The sequence below is a fragment of the Notamacropus eugenii genome, chromosome 5 (assembly GCF_028372415.1).
Source record: "Notamacropus eugenii isolate mMacEug1 chromosome 5, mMacEug1.pri_v2, whole genome shotgun sequence".
Classification (NCBI taxonomy): domain Eukaryota; kingdom Metazoa; phylum Chordata; class Mammalia; order Diprotodontia; family Macropodidae; genus Notamacropus; species Notamacropus eugenii.
Window position 1 is genome coordinate 457654572 of NC_092876.1, and position 17945 is coordinate 457672516.

Sequence of the window (17945 nt, forward strand, 5' to 3'; positions counted from 1 at the left end):
ATACTTGGGTAAGTTTATTTGGATCACTAGGTAAACAAAGTTTTGGTCATAGTCCATAATCATTTACATTTCAACAGATGTTGCAATAAAAGCAGAATAGTAGGTCATATGGCATGCTATTTTAATTTGAGCTTTTGTACTCCATCAAATGAAATCATCTGTAGGGATCACTCACAAAATTATACAGTGTCAGACGGAGACACTTGGTTTACAGGAAGCACTCCTAAGTAAGGCCATACATTTCATTGGGGTGTATAATTCAGGGAATTTTTTAGGAATGCATTTATTGAGTACCCAATAATAAAGGACATTTTTATTCATGAAACAAAAGAAGCCCAAAACTTAACTAAACTTATTATTTAACAATTATACTTTAAAAACAAACTCAAAAATGAGAAATTAAATACTGATTTTTAAACATTTAGGTTTATGTTTATTAGACGAATGAATAAAAAAATGGACAACGAACAACACATATGACAGGTATTGTTTGTTTTTAACAATAGTTTTAAGAAGGATGAACTACATTCAATGGAAAATAAGAAGTTGTTAGGAAAAAGTTTTTTTTTTTAATTAATTTATTTATTTATTTTTAGTTTTCAACATTTGTTTCCATAAGATTTTAAGTTCCAAATTTTCTCCCCATCTTTCCCCTCTCTCCGCCCCAAGATACCATGCATTCTGATTACTCCTTCCTCCAATCTGCCCTCTCTTCTATCACACCCCTCCCTTCCCTTACCCCCATCTTCTCTTTTTCCTTGTAAGGCAAGATAGATTTCTGTACCTATATTCTTATTTCCCGGTTGCATGCAAAAACAGTTCTCAACATTTGTTCCTAAATCTTTGAGTTCCAACTTCTCTCCCTTCCTCCCTTCCCACACATCCCCACTGTGAAGGAAAGCAATTCAATATAGGCTATACATGTGTAGTTATGCAAAAGACTTCCATATTAGTCATGTTGTGAAAGACTAACTATATTTCCCTCCACCCTATCCTGTCTCCCATTTATTTTGTTCTCTCTTTTGTCCTTGTCCCTCCCCAAAAGTGTTTATTTCTAATTATTCCCTCCTCCCATTTGCCCTTCCTTCTATCATCCCCTCCCCACAGCCCACTTATCCCCTTCTCTCCTACTTTCCTGTAGTGTAAGATAGATTTTCATATCAAATTGAGTGTGCATGTTATTCCCTCATTAAGCCAAATGTGATGAGAGTAAGCTTCACTTTTTCCTTCTCACCTCCTCCCTTTTCTCTTCATTGAAAAAGGGTTTTTTTGCCTCTTTTATGAGAGATAATTTGTCCCATTCCATTTCTTCCTTTTTCCTCCCAATATATTCCTCTATCACCCCTTACTTTTATTTTTTTAGATATCATCCCATCCTATTCAACTCACCATGTGTGCCCTCTGTCTATATGTATAAAATTCCTCCAACTACCCAAATACTGAGAAAAGTCTCAAGAGTTACAAATATTATCTTTCCAAGCAGGAATGTAAACAGTTCAACTTTAGTAAGTCCCTTATGATTTCTATTTCTTGTTTACCTTTTCATGCTTCTCTTGATTCTTGTGTTTGAAAGTCAAATTTTCTATTCAGCTCTTGTCTTTTCATCAAGAATGCTTGAAAGTCCTCTATTTCATTGAAAGACATTTTCCTCCCCTGAAGTATTATACTTAGTTTTGCTGGGTAGGTGATTCTTGGTTTTAATTCTAGTTCTTCTGACTTCTGGAATATCATATTCCAAACCCTTTGGTCCCTTAACATAGAAGTTGCTAGGTCTTGTGTTATCCTGATAGTATTTCCTCAATACTCAAATTGTTTCTTTCTGGCTGCTTGCAATATTTTCTCTTTGAGCTAGGAATTCTGGAATCTGGCTACAATATTCCTAGGAGGTTTTCTTTTCAGATCTCTTTCAGGAGGTGATCAGTGGATTCTTTCAATACTTATTTTATCCTTTGATTCTAGACTATCAGGGCAATTTTCCTTGATAATTTCATGAAAGACAATGTCTAAGATCTTTTTTTGATCATGGCTTTCAAGTATTTCCATAATTTTTAAATTGTCTCTCCTGGATCTATTTTCCAGGTCAGTTGTTTTTCCAATGAGATATTTCACATTGTCTTCAATTTTTTCATTCTTGTGGTTTTGTTTTGTAATTTCTTGGTTTCTCATAAAGTCATTAGTTTCCATCTGCTCCATTCTAATTTTTAAAGAACTCTTTTCTTCAGTGAGCTTTGGAAGCTCCTTTTCCATTTGGCTAATTCTGCTTTTTAAAGCATTCTTCTCCTCATTGGCTTTTTGGACCTCTTTTGCCATTTGGGTTAGTCTATTTTTAAAGGTGTTATTTTCTTCAGCATTTTTTGGGTCTCCTTTAGCAAGCAGTTGACTTGCTTTTCATTATTTTCTTGCATCACTCTCATTTCTCTTCCCAATTTTTCCTCCACCTCTCTTACTTGATTTTCAGAATCCTTTTTGAGCTCTTCCAAGGCCTGAGACCATTTCATATTTATTTTGGAGGTTTTGAATGAAGAAGCCTTGACTTTGATGTCTTCCTCTAATGGTATGCTTTGTTTTTCCTCATCTGAAAGGATGGAAGAAAATACCTGTTCACCAAGAAAGTAGCCTTCTATAGTCTTATTTTTCCCCCCATTTGAGGGCATTTGCCCATGCAGTTATTGACTTTTGAATCCTTTGTCAAGTGGAGGGTATACTCTAGGGACCTGTAAGTTCTCAGTTCCTCTGAGGTGGCATAATCACTGCAGAGGAGTTTACTCCTCTCCTGATCTGTGCTCTGGTCTGGGTGCAACCACAAGCTTTTCTGCCCAGGATCTGCAAGTAGGGTTCACTCTCCGCAACCACCTCCAACTCCACCATGCCAGTACTCCTTCTCACCCCAGGACTGCCACTCAGGGCTGAGATTCAGATCAGCTGCTTGATTCCCCTAGGGTCTTTTGACCAAGGACTTCAAAAATGGAGGCTGCAGCCACCTGGGGCCAGGGCTAGGGCAGGACCCTCCTCCCTTCTCACCCAGGTGAAAGAGCTTTCTCACTGACCTTTGAAGCTGTCTCTGGCATTTGTGGGTTGAGGAATCTGGAAACCCCAGCTGCTACCTGGGATTCCACACCCGGATCTGGTCCTGTCCATGCCATGCCATGTTGCCAAGGCTGGGCTGTGCTCCATGGGCTGCACTCAGTTCTGAGCTTGGTGTGACAGACTTTTCCTGTGGGCCTTCCAGGTTGCCTTGGGCTGGAAATCTCTTTCACTCTGTCACTTTGTGGCTTCTGCTGCTCTAGAATTTGTTTAGAGTCACTTTTACAGGTATTTTATGGGCTTCGGGGGGACAGCTACAGCAGGTCTGTCCTTCTACTTCACCATCTTGGTTCCACTGGAAAAAGTTCTTGAATTCCATTTTAAACACAGAGTTTTGAGATTTCTGACCAATTCAAAAGGAAGCATTCCCAATGTAAATAGAGCCTCCTAAATTCACTATTACACTTAGTTTTTCTTAAATAGATCTTATTGATATTCTTCCAAGCTCCACCACATGGAATCATATACTTTTAGAGTTCAAAAAAGACTTGAAAGAAGGTCATTTTCCCTTCAATTTTCATTTCTTTCTGAAAAAGTGTGGATTTTTATAGAGCATCTGAAATAAAATACAGACAGGATGATAATAAATGTAAACTTTACCCTTTCAAATAAAAAATGTTTTAAAACTCTCAAATAATAGTCAAAGTGTATATTTTACTATTTTCTTTCCTAAGCAATGTTGGAGAGGTTCAAAGGAAAAATTAAAATTTATATTTCCATTCATTTTATTAAGTTAATTAATATGTATTTATAAATTTGGGATGAAATTCAAGTAGGGTGATATAATAATAATAGGTAATATTTATTTAGAATTTTAAGCTTAGTAAAATGCTTATTGTTATCTCACTACATCCTTACAACAACCCTGAGAGGTAGGTGTTATTGTTCCCCTTTACCAATGAGGGAACTAAAGCAGGGAGTAGTTAAGTGAATTGCCCAAGATGACACAGCTAGTCATTGTGAACTGGATTTGAAGCCAGGTCTTCTTGACTCCAGGTTCAGTATTCTATCTACTTCACTAATGATCTGTTTCTAATACAGTAGTTAAATGTGTTGCATCTGGCATCTGGAAGACTTGGATTTGAATTCCTTCATTCAACCCTGAGCAAGTCAGTTAACCTCTGTGTACCTCAGTTTCTTCATCTGTAAAATGAGGGGGTTGGACTTGCTGACCTCTAAGGTCTCTTCCAGTTCTAAATCTGATACTATGAAATCTTTTTTCCCTTTTTCCTAGGAACAGTTACCAGTAAGTACAGTTTGCTTTTGTGAAAAATAAAAGATGCTTCAGATAATGTAAAGGAATAGAAAATTTTTAAGAGATGTGATGATTCTTTCTTAACATTCTAAATTGTGACAAATCTGTACATTGTTAAGTTGTGAATTTGGATTTATATGAAGTAGAGATTGAGCTATGAGCCATAGTTAGTCATCTTGAACTTGTCCAGACTGACGTAATTCTACTTTTGAACAATGTTAAATAAATGCACATTTAAACTACGTACAAAGGTTATAATTATAGCAGGAAACTAGTGGGGGTGAAGGAGGTTAAGTCTGGTTGTGCTGTCATGCATTGGGAATGATTTCTTGGAAACCTATTCCATAATTTCTAGAGATATTTGCAGTTATCCTAAGCTGCAATTTCAAGCAATAACTTTCCAATATTATGCATGAGTAGGTGGGAGGAACTGAGAGTAGAGAACTAGTATGGGGCAGCGTTAAAGGGAAGGGAGGGAGGAGTGTTGAAGCAATCGATTCAGTCCTTATTTTCACTTTGAAAACCAAGAACCTGAAAAACGAAGACCAGAAGACTAGTGGAGCGTGAGGTCATTATACTGCAAAAGTGTGTAGTGTGTTTCATTCAGTGAAAGGAGTAGAAGCATTCTTTGTCAGTTTTTCTTTGTCAGTACTACATTCAGAGTCATTTTCTACCAATCAGTAAAACTTAACCCTGTCTTAGGCAAAATTTAAAATAACAGCTCTTTTTGATGACCCTCCACAGAAATTTCTCCCAGTCATTACATTTTACTTGCTTAAATTTACCCATCTAAAGAAGGAGCAGTAATGAGTTAACATTTAGTGTTTTAAAGTTTACAAAACACTTTACATATTATCTCATTTGATCATAATCTGTGTTGCTCTAAAATTCAGATGAACAAATATTTTACTCCTGTCAATAAGAACTATGTCATTGCCTTCAGGCAGAAAGAGAATTTTATTTTTGTAAATCACAGAATGTGAAGGTAGGATCAGACCTTAGAGGTGATTCAGCCCTCTAATCTAACCTTTCTTTATATATGAAGAAAATCAGGCTAACACATATTTATTGAGTGCGCAAGTACCAAGTTATTATTAGCAACTTATTTAATGTTTAATGTTAGGTACAAGAACTGACTCATCCATTTGGTCTCATACAAACTTATCAATTAATTTTTGTTAAAAATGTTCTAACATTTTTCACGGCAAAATAAATTAATAAAAGTTTGAAATTCTATTTAGAATTCTATTTTTAAGAAGCTAATGTTCATAATGTTATATACACATCAGTTTTATTACCCATGTAATACTACTGTAGTCAACCAAGGATAGAGACTTGGAGCATTAGTCACAGGTTTGCTATTAATTTGCCAGTTGTCATGAAGCCACAAGATAGCCCTATCCACTTGTTATACAGGATAGTAATGTTTTACAGTATGCTCGGAGGACACACACACACGCACACCCACACACATACAAACTTTATACTTAAATGCAAAATAGTAGCATGCAACTTCAGTCTCTTTGTCCTCAAACTTCCACATGACTTGTCACACATAAAGATGATTTACTACAACAGATAAATTCAAACAGGTATTTTTAATTCATTTATTCTACAATTCAGTGTCATTATAGCATCAGAAAAACATAGAACTCAGAGTAGCCTTAGAGAGCATCTGGTCCAGTAGTTTTCTTTTTACATCTGAGGAAACAGACCTACAAAAGTAGAATAAGTTGCCCAAGGACACAAAATATGAACAGATTGGGAGGGAGGGGAAACCACACCTGTGATGTGGTGGGTGTAGAGAGGAGATTTCAGTGAGGAATCTATCCCTACTAATACAGAAGAACAACTGTCCTGCAATATATAGTCAGAAAAATGCCTGGAAGAACTGAGAGGATAAGTGAGTTGCACAGGATGACCTAGCCAGTATGTGTCAGAAGTGATACTTAAACCCAAATCTTCCTCACTTTGCCTGAGGTGGGTTTTCTATACACACTATACTATGCTGCCTTTCCTACCAGATATTATATCCAATATTTTTCTGTCCCACCTTTCACCTTATTTTTTTTTTTTTTGGTGGGTGCAAGGAGAGCTGGTTAGTCTCTGGAAACTATATGGGAAAGCTGGGCTCAGCATAAGAAATTCAAGGATCATAGGGTCAGAAGGGACCTTAGAGGGCACAGAGTCCACTCCTCCGCTTCATTTTGCAGATAAAGAAACTGAGACCCAAAGAAGTTAAGTGGCTTGTCCAGCATCATAAAGCTAATAAGTGTCTGAGGCAGGCTTCTATCCCAAGTTTTCCTGGTTCCACGTCCAGCACCTCTATTTATCATACACCTCTACACCGTCCCAACTCTCCAGTCCAGTAGGGATGGAACAGAAAGAGAAGGATAAGGGAGGAAGATGGTACTGATATACACAAAAGCACTTGTACTAATATATCTATTAGATATTAAGGAAAAATGCAGGTATAGGCGACTATCTAACCTGATAGACAATCTTGCATGGTTGTAAGGGGAATGACAAATAGAAAACTTTTAAAGCTTCCAAAAAGTGGCTAGCTTGCAGTCTGGTCAGTTACAGTTGATGGCCAAAGGGCTTGCTTATCTCGCTTCTGCAGTTGTGACCACGTAGTTATTGCGTGAGCTGAGGGCTAACGAAGTTGGAGAAGGGTGCTAGAGAGAATGGAAAGAAGATTAAACACCTAGTACCGGTTAAGAGGGAGGGAGGGAAAAAATTGGCCGTTCATGAAGAACCCCGGGTACTAGTTTTCTTTACATCCTCGGGACTAACCACTTAGGAGTTTTCCCTAGTAACACTGAAAGTGGTGCCTCTCTTCTAATGAAATCTAGATTCTGAAACCACGCTGGTAATGCTTGACACCTGTTAGCAAACTGTAATAATTCTCACCTGCTTTAGAAAGGAAGCTATAAGCTTGTCAGGTACTCGATGCCAGAAAACAGATTGATTCTTTTGTGTTAAAGGAAAGGGAACTCAACCCCCCCCCCCCCCACACACACACACACACACACACAAGTCGACAAAGAGTTAATCTATTATGTGAAATGGCTTCTGGCATAGTGCGTGGGTGGGGACCGAGAAGGAGTTTTGGTTGGGAAGAAAGGAACCGAGGTGATGCTTGGAAAACAATGGCACCAGAGAAATAAGCAGATGGAGGGTGCAACAGTAACTTGTCGGATGATACTTTTTTTCCTCCTTAAAGGATACTTAGTAACTTCTGTTGCTTTTCATTGTACAGAGTTACCTTTCTGAGGGAGTGCTTTGAAAGTTCCTATAACCCGGAGTGAACTAGGCAGTCATGTACTCATTTAGATATGATATGACTCCCCAGTCTTTTCCAACTCTGGCATTTCTGATTTTTAAAAAATTTTTAATGCTCTTGAAAGAGAAAAATCCTAGTAGCATTCGATGTGTATAGAGTGGTCCTTCCTCTTTATGGCAGAAGGGGGAGTCAGACCCTCTCTGTCCTCTCCAGTATCTCTCTCACTCCCACTTACTCCGCCCCCAACCAGACCTACTTTCTAATCTCATCTTTTATTTTAAATCAGCGGAATGATAGGAACCCCGCTCTTCCTGCCTACAACGTATTTTTAATAACTCCCTATCCTGACTTCTTTGGAGAGTGGCAGGATCAATTCATCTCGTGCTTTCCGCCTTCGTGGAAGATATATCACTCTTCTGTAACGCCGGCCACAGTAGTAAGCCCTGGGCTGCACAATATTGGAGGAATGTCGGGTTGGGGAGGATGCGATGGGGGAGATAGAGACGGGGACTGAAACCTGAGTCCTTTCGGGGGACCACAAGGGTTCCTGCTGGCTATCTGGAATCCAAATTTCGGAGATTTCCCTTTGGGGAGACTAAATTTTGTAAAAGAAACGAGGTTCGAATTAGAACCTAGAAAAGCTAGTACCTCAAAGGACCCCCGAACCATCCTTATCCGAGGCCTTATGCCGAGGCAGATGCTCGGCTACGGAACTGAGCAGAGCCTGGGATGCTCTTATTCTCCCATGCTGTGTACACGTAGGCACAGTGACGGCTCGCTTTATGATCATGAAAAACCTAGCCAGAGGTTTTTCTTATCCTGCGGGTCAAGGTCACCGGCACAGGGCTGGCCCGTCCGTCCAGAGCCTCTTCTGCCAGACGCCGGCCTGCGGGGAGACAGACGGACAAAAGTGCCCGAGTGACAAAACTACCCTGGGATTTTCTCCCACCCCAGAGGGGTGACCAAAATCCCCGGGATAATGTCATCCTCCCGTACGCTACACCCAGCTCTTACAGTAAGAGGGTTTCCCGGGCTCCCACACCTTCCGGTTTGGAAGCATTTGCCCCTTCCTCCTTTCCCCATCCATCCCACTCGCGCAACACCCACTTGGTTTCCTTAGTCTCACCCCGCCCTAGGGTTGGGAGAGGCCAAGAGGAGAAAGCAGGGGGAGGGGTGGGGGAGGGGGCCGGGAGAGGAGGCGGGGCCGAAGGGCGGGGCCCTCGAGGCCCCGCCCCCTGAGGGGGCTGCGCACGGCGGCCCGAGCCTCGCTCTGAGGGACAGGTATCGTTTAGGCGCCATGTTGTGAGCGGAAGTGGGGGAGCGAGCGGCGGCGGCGGCGCAGGGAGAGGGAGCGGGGCCGGGAGGAGGAGCGCAGGCGGCGGCGGCGGCGGCCGCGCTAGAAGGAGGCGGAGGAGGAGAAGAAGAGGAGGGCGAGAGCCCCGCGGACGGCGGCCGCGGCCCCCGTCTCGCCGCCCGCCCGTGCGGGCGCCTCGCCGGCAGAGCGCGGCGCTTGGGGGGTGTCGGCCCCCGTGCCTCCCCCGGGGTCCCGCGGCCGCCGCGCGCCGGGGCTGTGGGGCTCAGGCGGAGGAGCAGGATTCCCCGAGAAGGAGGAGGCGGGAGAGGAGGAGGAGGAGACGGGGCCGGGGGGAAGATGCCGCTGGCGCAGCTGGCGGACCCGTGGCAGAAGATGGCTGTGGAGAACGCGAGCGACAGCGCCGAAGTGAGTGGGGGGCTGCCCCGGGGTCCCCGGCCCCTTCCCTTCCCTCCTCCTGGGCGCCCGCCCCCGAGTGCCCGCAGAGCGGCTCTTCCTTCCTCCCTCGTCCGAGATTCCGGGTTGGTTACTTGTTTGTGGGTGTGTGTGTTGTGCGGTGTGTGTTCATTCCTCCCCCTCCCCACTTCCTCACTCCTGCGAGGACGGGCTGGGTGTGTTTGTGGGGTCTGTGCGGGCTGGGGCTGGGGGGGCTGCGCTGTAAAACCCACTTCGCGTGTGGATGTGCCGCTGGGCGCGCGGAGCCGCTCGGACCCTCGGGCTCGTGGGTGGCCGCGTGGGACTCGTAGGGCTGCCCCTCGGCTTCGGGCCCCGCGGGGCTCGCGCTGCCACGGAGAAAGTTGACTCTTCAGGTCTCTTCTCCCCTGCTGCGCTTCCCCGCCCCCACCCCCACGCGTCCGTGTCTCGGATCTTTGACCTGGAGTTCCCTGGCCCTCGGAGCTTCACGAGTTTCCTGTCGCTTTGGGTGGGGAGAGGGCCGGGCCGAGGGGGAGATAAGAATGTGGGGGGAGAAATCGCGGCTCGGGAAGCGCTTTGTGGTGTCCCACCCCGGGCCCGGTGCCCGTCGCCCCGTGTCCCTGCGCGTGCACTTTGTGGTCCGTGTCCGTGTGCGTGTCCTTGTCCGGAGCTCAGTCCTGAGGTTTCTCCCGCTGCCGTCGCTGTCCCGGGATCCACTCTGCGGCAGCGGCGAGTCGTTCGGAGTTCCGGCCGGCGGGGCATCGCTGGGCACCCCCTCGGCTTCTGCCGCTTCGCTGGGCTCTTCTCCGCCCTGCTGACTTGGGGACTTTACGGGATGGTGCCTGTGTAGTAGTTGCTGACTGGCCCCATTTCTAGAAAGCGTGACTGAGTGCGGGCTGGAGTGGTGTGCCGGCGTAGCCGGGCTTCGGCCGTGCCGGTCTCCGCAGTCCGGGGGACGTGTTGGGTTACAGTTTACGTCAGGGTGACCGTGCTTGAATGTATTCCCGAATGGGACCTTTGTGTTCTCCGCCTCAGGGAGGGGAAAGGGGAGAGGGGCTAACGTCATTTCAGGAGTTTCCCCCAGCCCCCCAGTTACTTCCACCGCCATGAAATGTTCTTTGCACGCTTGCTTGTTCACAAGCAGATCTTCTAAGTTCCAATAATACTGATTTGGGGTCAGTTTTTTGACTTGAATCGTATTTTTTAAAAATCTCATTTAAAAGCTACTTTTGAAAAGAGAACATTGTTCCATCAGCCTAGAAAGCTAATCTTAAATAGAATTTATCAAGTATCAGTGATTTTGCCAATGTTTAAAAAATATACGATCACTTAAGGATATAAAATTTAAGGTGATTTGTCCCTTAACAAGTATTATGAAAGATATAACTAATTCAATCCATGTATGATCTAGATATGACAGTCTCACTTGTAAAATCTTCATTTAGAAGTTCCAAATATATGTTAATGACATTTTTATCTTATGTCTGGTAAAGATTGGGAATTCTTCAGAAATGCAGAAATTTTGCCTGTTTTCATGAAAGATTTATATGAAAATTAGTTGAAATGTTAAGTCAGTTGGCTTATTTCAGTTATTGCCATGTTTTCTAAAAACCAGGCACGTAGGGTCATGCTCTATCGCTTTAAAAGATTTTTGTCTTTGAAACTTTTACATGACCTTTAAATATGAGAGGTTGGGTTTTCAACGTTTGACCCCATAAATTCTCCCAAGTTAAAAACTAGATCAACCATCCACTGTTTGGATTAGGGTCTGATATATAGTGCAGGTTTTGAATCCAACACCTACAACTTCAGGCCACTTGCCCTCTTTAAACTTGAGTTTCCTCATTTAAAAAATGTGCACCATAAACTATTTTATCTAACTCACAGTTTGTAACCATAAACCACTATATATCAGCTAAACATCAGCTCTTATTATTAAAATATGATGGCTTTCTTTATGACAAAAATCAAATGCTTCATTTGCCATTAGGTTTTTTTTATTTGTTTTCACCTGAAGATTCCATAATTTTCAAGCATATTTATTCTGATACAGATTTGGAGTCTCCAAGGTCAGGTGCAAGGATTTCCATCAGCTTCTTGTACCTTCTGCATCCATGTTAGAGAGTAAAAGAGCAAATGGTACCAAGCTTTTTATTTGTTTTTAACGCACACACGTGCACACACACAGACACATACATGCACACACGCAGACACACACACACACCTCTCCAGTACTGCACTCCATGTTTAACAAATGTTGATTGGACCACGTAAAGCCATTTTACAGTGAAGCTGCAGCAACAAAATGCTACCTTTTTTTTTAAACCAGGAGAAAGGATTTATTATTTAGTCCCGCATATGTTAATTCCTACCTAGGACACCCAGGGGTATTTGGGCTGGAGACAAAATATGTTCATTGTTAAAGCTTTCTTTCATGACTCACACTTGGGAACATGAAGGAAGTTCTATTTAACATTACTGAGTAGAAAATAGGAATAAGTAACATACTGGAAAAAAATCATTTCCAAAGCGGTTTAGAGTGATTAGACATGGCAGTTCGTTGGATTATTATATGAAATGAACTTAGTATGTTTAAGGGATACATCTCTTATTCTTCCATAAGCAGATCTGTAAACAGGAGAGCTCTCCAGTGTGCTAGAACCCTCTCTCTAAGTCTTTTTACCTTTCATAGGTACCAGTACAGCACTCAGGCTATCCATTTGTTATGCTTCGTTTTCAATACCTATTTTCCCTTGATAGATGCATTCCTCCTTAATATCCCTTAGCACTTAGATCATCATTGGAAGTATATTGCAGTCTCTTTGCAGCCACTGTATACCTCTCCAGTAACATATCCTTTGCCATAGCAAACAAACAACAAACATTTATTTAGCACCTACTAGGCACTGGGTATGCAAAGGCAAAAATGAAGTGAATGAACACTATCCTCCAGGAACTTAATGTCCTATTGGGTGAAACCATGTCAACTCAGAAAATGAAATATAAAATGTGTTCCAAAAGGTGACACCTGAACTTAATTTGGAAAGGTAGGCTTGAACCATAAAGGGCTTTAAATAACAAAGGAGTTTATACTTTATCCTAGGAGAAAGAAGATCTACTGGAGTTTCTTTAAGCAAATATGTTTCAAGAATACCAGTTTGGCAGCTGAGGTTACAGTAGCAGGACCAGGTAGAAAGGACCGTTTTTGTAGTCCAGGAAAGAGGAGATGAGGGCCTGAGCTTTAGTGGTGGCTTTGTGAGTGTGGAGGAGATAAACGTAAAATGAAGAGGTAGAAGGAAAAAAGAAAACAAGTATGAAGTGCTTACTATGTATCTGGCACTGTGCTAATCGCTGAGAATACAAATACAAGCAAAAAGAAAGACAGCCCTTTCCCCCAGGGAGCTTATGTTCTATTTGTGAACTAACTGGGAACAAAAGGGAACTAAAAGGTGAAGGCTGGAGTTTGAAGTCCTAAAGTTTGCAGTTGTTTCAGGAGGGGAATGAAGGTTTACCTGGGCCACTGTACAAAATGGAGGCCTTAGTAGGAAGTCACCAGTGGGAGAATGGAACAAGCCTTCAAGAAAGGCCCTGTGGTTTTTGGATGTTCCAAGGAAAATAGCCCAGAGAAGTATCTGGATGAGGCAGCAGTAGAGGCAGGGTTTTAAAATCTAGAATTCAAGAACAGGACCTGGAGGAGAGTTAAACAAACCTTGGCAGCTGATTGGATTTGATTACTAACAGAAAAAAAAGTTGAGGATAACTTCTTGTAAACCTGAGTAATTTGAAGGATGGTAGTTCCCTAAACAGAAATAGGGAAGTTTAGGAAGAATAATGAATTTGGGAAGGTAATGATTTTTTGGAAGTTGAGGAAATACATCATATGGAGAATATGTTATCCAATCTCATCCTGTTCAGTTCTGGGCCAAGCTTATCGGCCATCTGCAGTGCTTGTCTCAGATATGTGCGCTGATGTGCTAACTCAAAGAACTGATCTTCCAAGTAAACTTGTAACCAGTTTTCATCGATTTCATTTTTCCTGTATGCATTGTTGGTCATGACAGTTTTGAATTATTTTGGCTCTCATTGAGGAGAGGCTGTATGATGACCTGGGGCTTAATGCAGTCAGCACATGTTGTTTTACAAACAGGAAGATCTGGAGGACCTCACTATCTTTCCAGCAATTTTTGGTCTCCATATCTCTTTGCTTTTTGGAAAACCTACCCATACTCCTTGTTTAATATGAAAGGATATACATTTTAAAGTTTACCATGCATATTCACAAAAGCTATGATGTGAAAAAAAATAATTTTCACAAAAAGAATTGTATTAGGAACAGAACTTTTTAGTATCATAAAGTTATATATTAGAGTAGTCCAGCGAGGTCTTTGATTCTGTTTTTTCATCAACCACTTCTGGGTGTAGTTTTTGAAGAGGTAGTGTAGTGTAAAGTGGTATAGAGAAATGGCCTTGAAGTCAGGAAGACATGAGTTTAAATCTTGCTTATGAGGTATACTGTTAGTGTGACCCTGGACCCTCTCTGTGACCGTAGGCAACTGAGACTCTTGAGTTGCAGAGAAGGTTCAACTTAATTGGTAGAGGAAATTCCCAACCAAGAACTTCCTATAATGAAATCACAGGTGCTTGCACGTGCGTGCTCGCTCTCTCCCGCTCTCTCCCGCTCTCTCCCGCTCTCTCCCGCTCTCTCCCGCTCTCTCCCGCTCTCTCCCGCTCTCTCCCGCTCTCTCCCGCTCTCTCCCGCTCTCTCCCCCTCTCTCCCCCTCTCTCCCCCTCTCTCCCCCTCTCTCCCCCTCTCCCCCCCTCTTCCCCCCCTCTCTCCCCCTCTCTCCCCCTGCCCCTCTCCCATTTAGTTTTTGAAAAAGATAACCCACACAATCAAGTTCAGTTTTCAGTTCGCTTCTTCCTTTGGATTTGATTAAGAACAGGATCAAGGATACTGATTCATAGAAATGAGCTGTGATTTAAAAAAAATTTAAAAAAAGAATTAGAGTCTGTAAACAAGAATAGTATGTGTTTCTCTAGAAGTATAGCAAAAATTTTGTAACTTAGTTCATTAGAAATTTTGAGTTTCTGCTTATTGTGGAGATTAATGGCTCATCTTTCATTGGTTGTCACTGATTTGTTTTCCAAATCTCATTTATGTGGTTTTGGTCAGTAGGAATTATTCCTTCAGCTATCTCAAATTTTTCAGATATGTGGATTAATGCCCGTTTCTTTATCAGCCCTTTTCCTTCCCTGCAGTTCTCTCTAAACTCAAATGCTTTCAGAAGCCACTACTACTTTTAGAGTATTAGGAAAAAATACCAAATATTAACTATTTACCCTTGACAAGTTTTGTGTCCTCCAGGTGGGAACCCCTGGTGGGTACCCCTTTATTTTACATGTGAGAAAGCTAAGCTCTGAAGAGTTGAAGAGATTTGTCCAAGACTACACAACAGATTATAAATATGAAGTTTTCATTTTCTGTAGAAAATGTTTGAGGTTGTCTGTTGACATATTTGCTTTTTTTTAATTGTTTGAAATAATTTTGTAAAATCGTTTAAAATTAAAATTGTGGTTTATAGTTTCCATACTTGTCTACAATTCAATGCAAATAATTTGTACTTCTTTCATCTTTCCCTGTGCCTTACAGTGCCTAACCCTGCCGTTTGTCTTTACCCTTGACTTCCAATCTCACTAATCCTCAATTCTTTCCCAGGCCGTCACTCCTATACTGTTTACATACTTCTCATACCCCTTTTTGACTTTTTCTTCTCTCAGATGTCCTGCCCTCTTATTCTCTTCCCAATATTACCATGCTGAAACTCAGTCTTTCTTACCCTCATCATCTACCTTCACTCCTACTTATGTGTTGCTGAATGAAGCACTTCTTCACTCAATTAAGAGAAAATCATTAAACCATGTTGACTGAATCCACTACTGATTTAGGTTATATAATCTCAGTTGAGTCCTTACTGCAGCATGACAATCCTTTTATGCCTCCCTAATTTATTCACTCTCACATTCATCACAGCACCTTTTCAAAACCTTCCTATGTCTTCTCAGTCCTCTGATGGCTCTCCTTCCCCTTGTCTTCTCAGTTGAGAACCTTGCCTCATATTTCACTGAAAAAATTGAGGCCATTCAGTAAGCTCCCTCTTTTTCCCTTCCAATCTCATATCTTTCAGAAATCTTGTCCACTCTATCTCAAAAAAAGAGGTGGTTCTTCTCCTTGCCATAGCACAAGAGATTCCTTTTAACCCTGCCTTTTCCAGCAGGTTGCTCTCTCTTTCATCTCTACTCTCTCCTTTTCTACTGATTGCTTCCATGCTATGTACAAAAATATCGGTGTATCCCTCATTCTCCAAAGTAGATGATCTGTCCATCCTTTGTAACTGTTACCTTATATCTCTCCCTCGTTTCATGGTTAAATTTCTTGAGAAAACTACCTACCATGCATGCCTCCGCTTTCTTTTCTCTCACTCTCTTAACTCTACATTCTGGATTCCAACTTTATCATTTAACTGAAACTGTTGTCTCCAGAGTTACCAGTGTTCTCTTGATTGCCAAATATAATGGCCTCAGTCCTCATCCTTGACATCTCTGCAGTCTAAGATACTGTCAGTCACCATCTTCTTATTGATATTCTCTTCTCTGTAGCTTTTTGTGACATCACTCTTTCCTGGCTCTCCTACTTGTCTGCTTGCTCCTTCTCAGTCACACTTTCGGGATCTTCATCTAGGTTGCCCCCACTAACTAAATATTTATTCCCTAAGACTTTGTCCTGGGTTCTGTTCTCTTAATATGCTGTTTCATTTGGTGATCTCATCAGCTTCCATGGATTCAGTTATTATCTCTATAAAAGTAACTCTCACATATAATTGTCCAGCCCTAACCTTTTTCTTCTTAACTCTAGTCTTTCATGTCCAACTAACTATTGGACATCTCAAACTGGATATCCTGTAGAATTCTTAAACTCAATATGTCCAAAAGTGAACTCATCTTTTCCCCCAAAAACCTTTCCTTGTTGCTATCAAGGGTGCCACCATTTTCCCAATCACCCAGGTTTAAAACTTAGGTGTTAAATGTAGTTCCTTACTCTCTCACCCCTCTCCCTGCCCCAAACAATCTGTTGCCAAGTTCTGTCCATTTGAACTTTATGACATCTCTCAACATATATTCCCTTTCTCTCCTCCGACACCACCACCATGCTGGTGTATAACCTCATCACTTCATGCCTGGACTATTGCAGTAGCCGTCTGGTTGATATCCTGCCTCATCTCTTCCCACTCTAGTTCATTCTCCATTCAAGTATCAAAGTGATCTTCCTAAATTATAGGTGTAAACCTTTCCATATGTAACCTCCCCTTCCCTCCCATTTCTGTGTCTCCCTATTACCTCAAGGATCAAATTTAAAGTCCTTATAACCTGGCCCCTTTCTACCTTTCCAGTCTTCTTTTACCTTACACCTTCCCCCACCACACACTCTGCATTCCAGGGATGATGGCATCCTTGCTCTCTCCTCTCCTGATTCTACATTTTCATTGGCTGTCCCCCATTCCCCCCTCCTGATTTTTTCAGCTTCTTCAGGCCTCTGCTTCACCAACTGCAAGAAGCTTTTCCCAGTCCTCATTAATCTTAGTGCCTTCCCTCTGAATCAGCCCTCAGTTTATCTTGTGTGCATCTTCTCTATGCATGGTTTTTTGTCTGTTGTTTTCTTCATGAGACTGAACTCCTTGATGACAGGGACTGTCTTTGTGTCCTCATGGCTTAGCACAGTGCCTTGGTGATAATTTAATCCTTCAAAAGATGAAGGAACTAACTAGGGCTGAGTCTGTTCTGGATCAGATTCTCAATACTGTTTTGGAATACCTGAGGAAAAGTGAATTATATCCCCCTCCCCAGAATTTGTGGTAGGTAATATGAAATGCACCCAAGATTTTGGGAAAGCAGATTTCAGAAGATTCAGAAGAAAGATAGTATGCTATGAACTAAAATATGATGGATAGGAAATGAACCTGGGAGATGGGAGATGCTGAAAAATTAAATTCTCAAAGCAAAAGAAAACAATTTCAAGAAGGAAAAATGAGATTTGTCTCAAGAATTATGTGAATAAACAGCCAATTCACCAGCTTATTTAGATTTTTAAAAAGAAATATATAAAAGATGGAAACAAAATCAGGTAACGGGATGAATAGAAGAGTCCGGTGCAGTAAAAATAGCATAAAGAGTACTAAATCTTAGAATGAAGCAAGGCTGTTGGCAGGAACCTAACAACAAAGAAGAGGAAAGGAAGGGGTTAGCCATCTTGAAGAAGAAAGAGCCTGAGACAAAGGATCCCAACCTTTGCTTGGGGTGGATGGGACCCTGGTAACTGACGGCAGACGGAAGGCTCAGTGCTTGTCTTCTGTGCCTAGAAGAATGCCCTTTGCATTGGAAATGACAGAACAGAAATGAGTAAAGTGAAATTGATACCCAGGATAAATAAGGAAATTAAAACCTAGCTGCCCTTCATGTATTCAGATCACCTGGCCCAGATAAACTACACTCTTGGATACTGAAGAAACTGGTGGATGTGATTTCTGAGCCACCGTCAG

General features: G+C 42.0%; 1 protein-coding gene across 5 annotated transcripts in view; it reads left to right on the forward strand.

The window, feature by feature from the left end:
- The first annotated feature begins 8042 nt into the window (after positions 1–8042).
- The window catches only part of RPS6KA3 (ribosomal protein S6 kinase A3), a 107075-nt gene continuing 97172 nt past the window's right edge, over positions 8043–17945 (forward strand). Inside the window, exon 1 of one of the 5 annotated variants that reach the window (XM_072615318.1) lies at positions 8043–8061. Coding sequence is in view for 4 of the 5 variants with exons in the window: in XM_072615317.1 (XP_072471418.1) it covers positions 9277–9345 (69 nt within the window). In the remaining variant the exon portion in view is untranslated. Of the gene's footprint in view, positions 8062–8589; positions 8641–9006; positions 9346–17945 lie in introns of those variants that run through there. The other 4 variants (XM_072615313.1, XM_072615317.1, XM_072615316.1 and 1 more) reach the window with 4 other exon arrangements.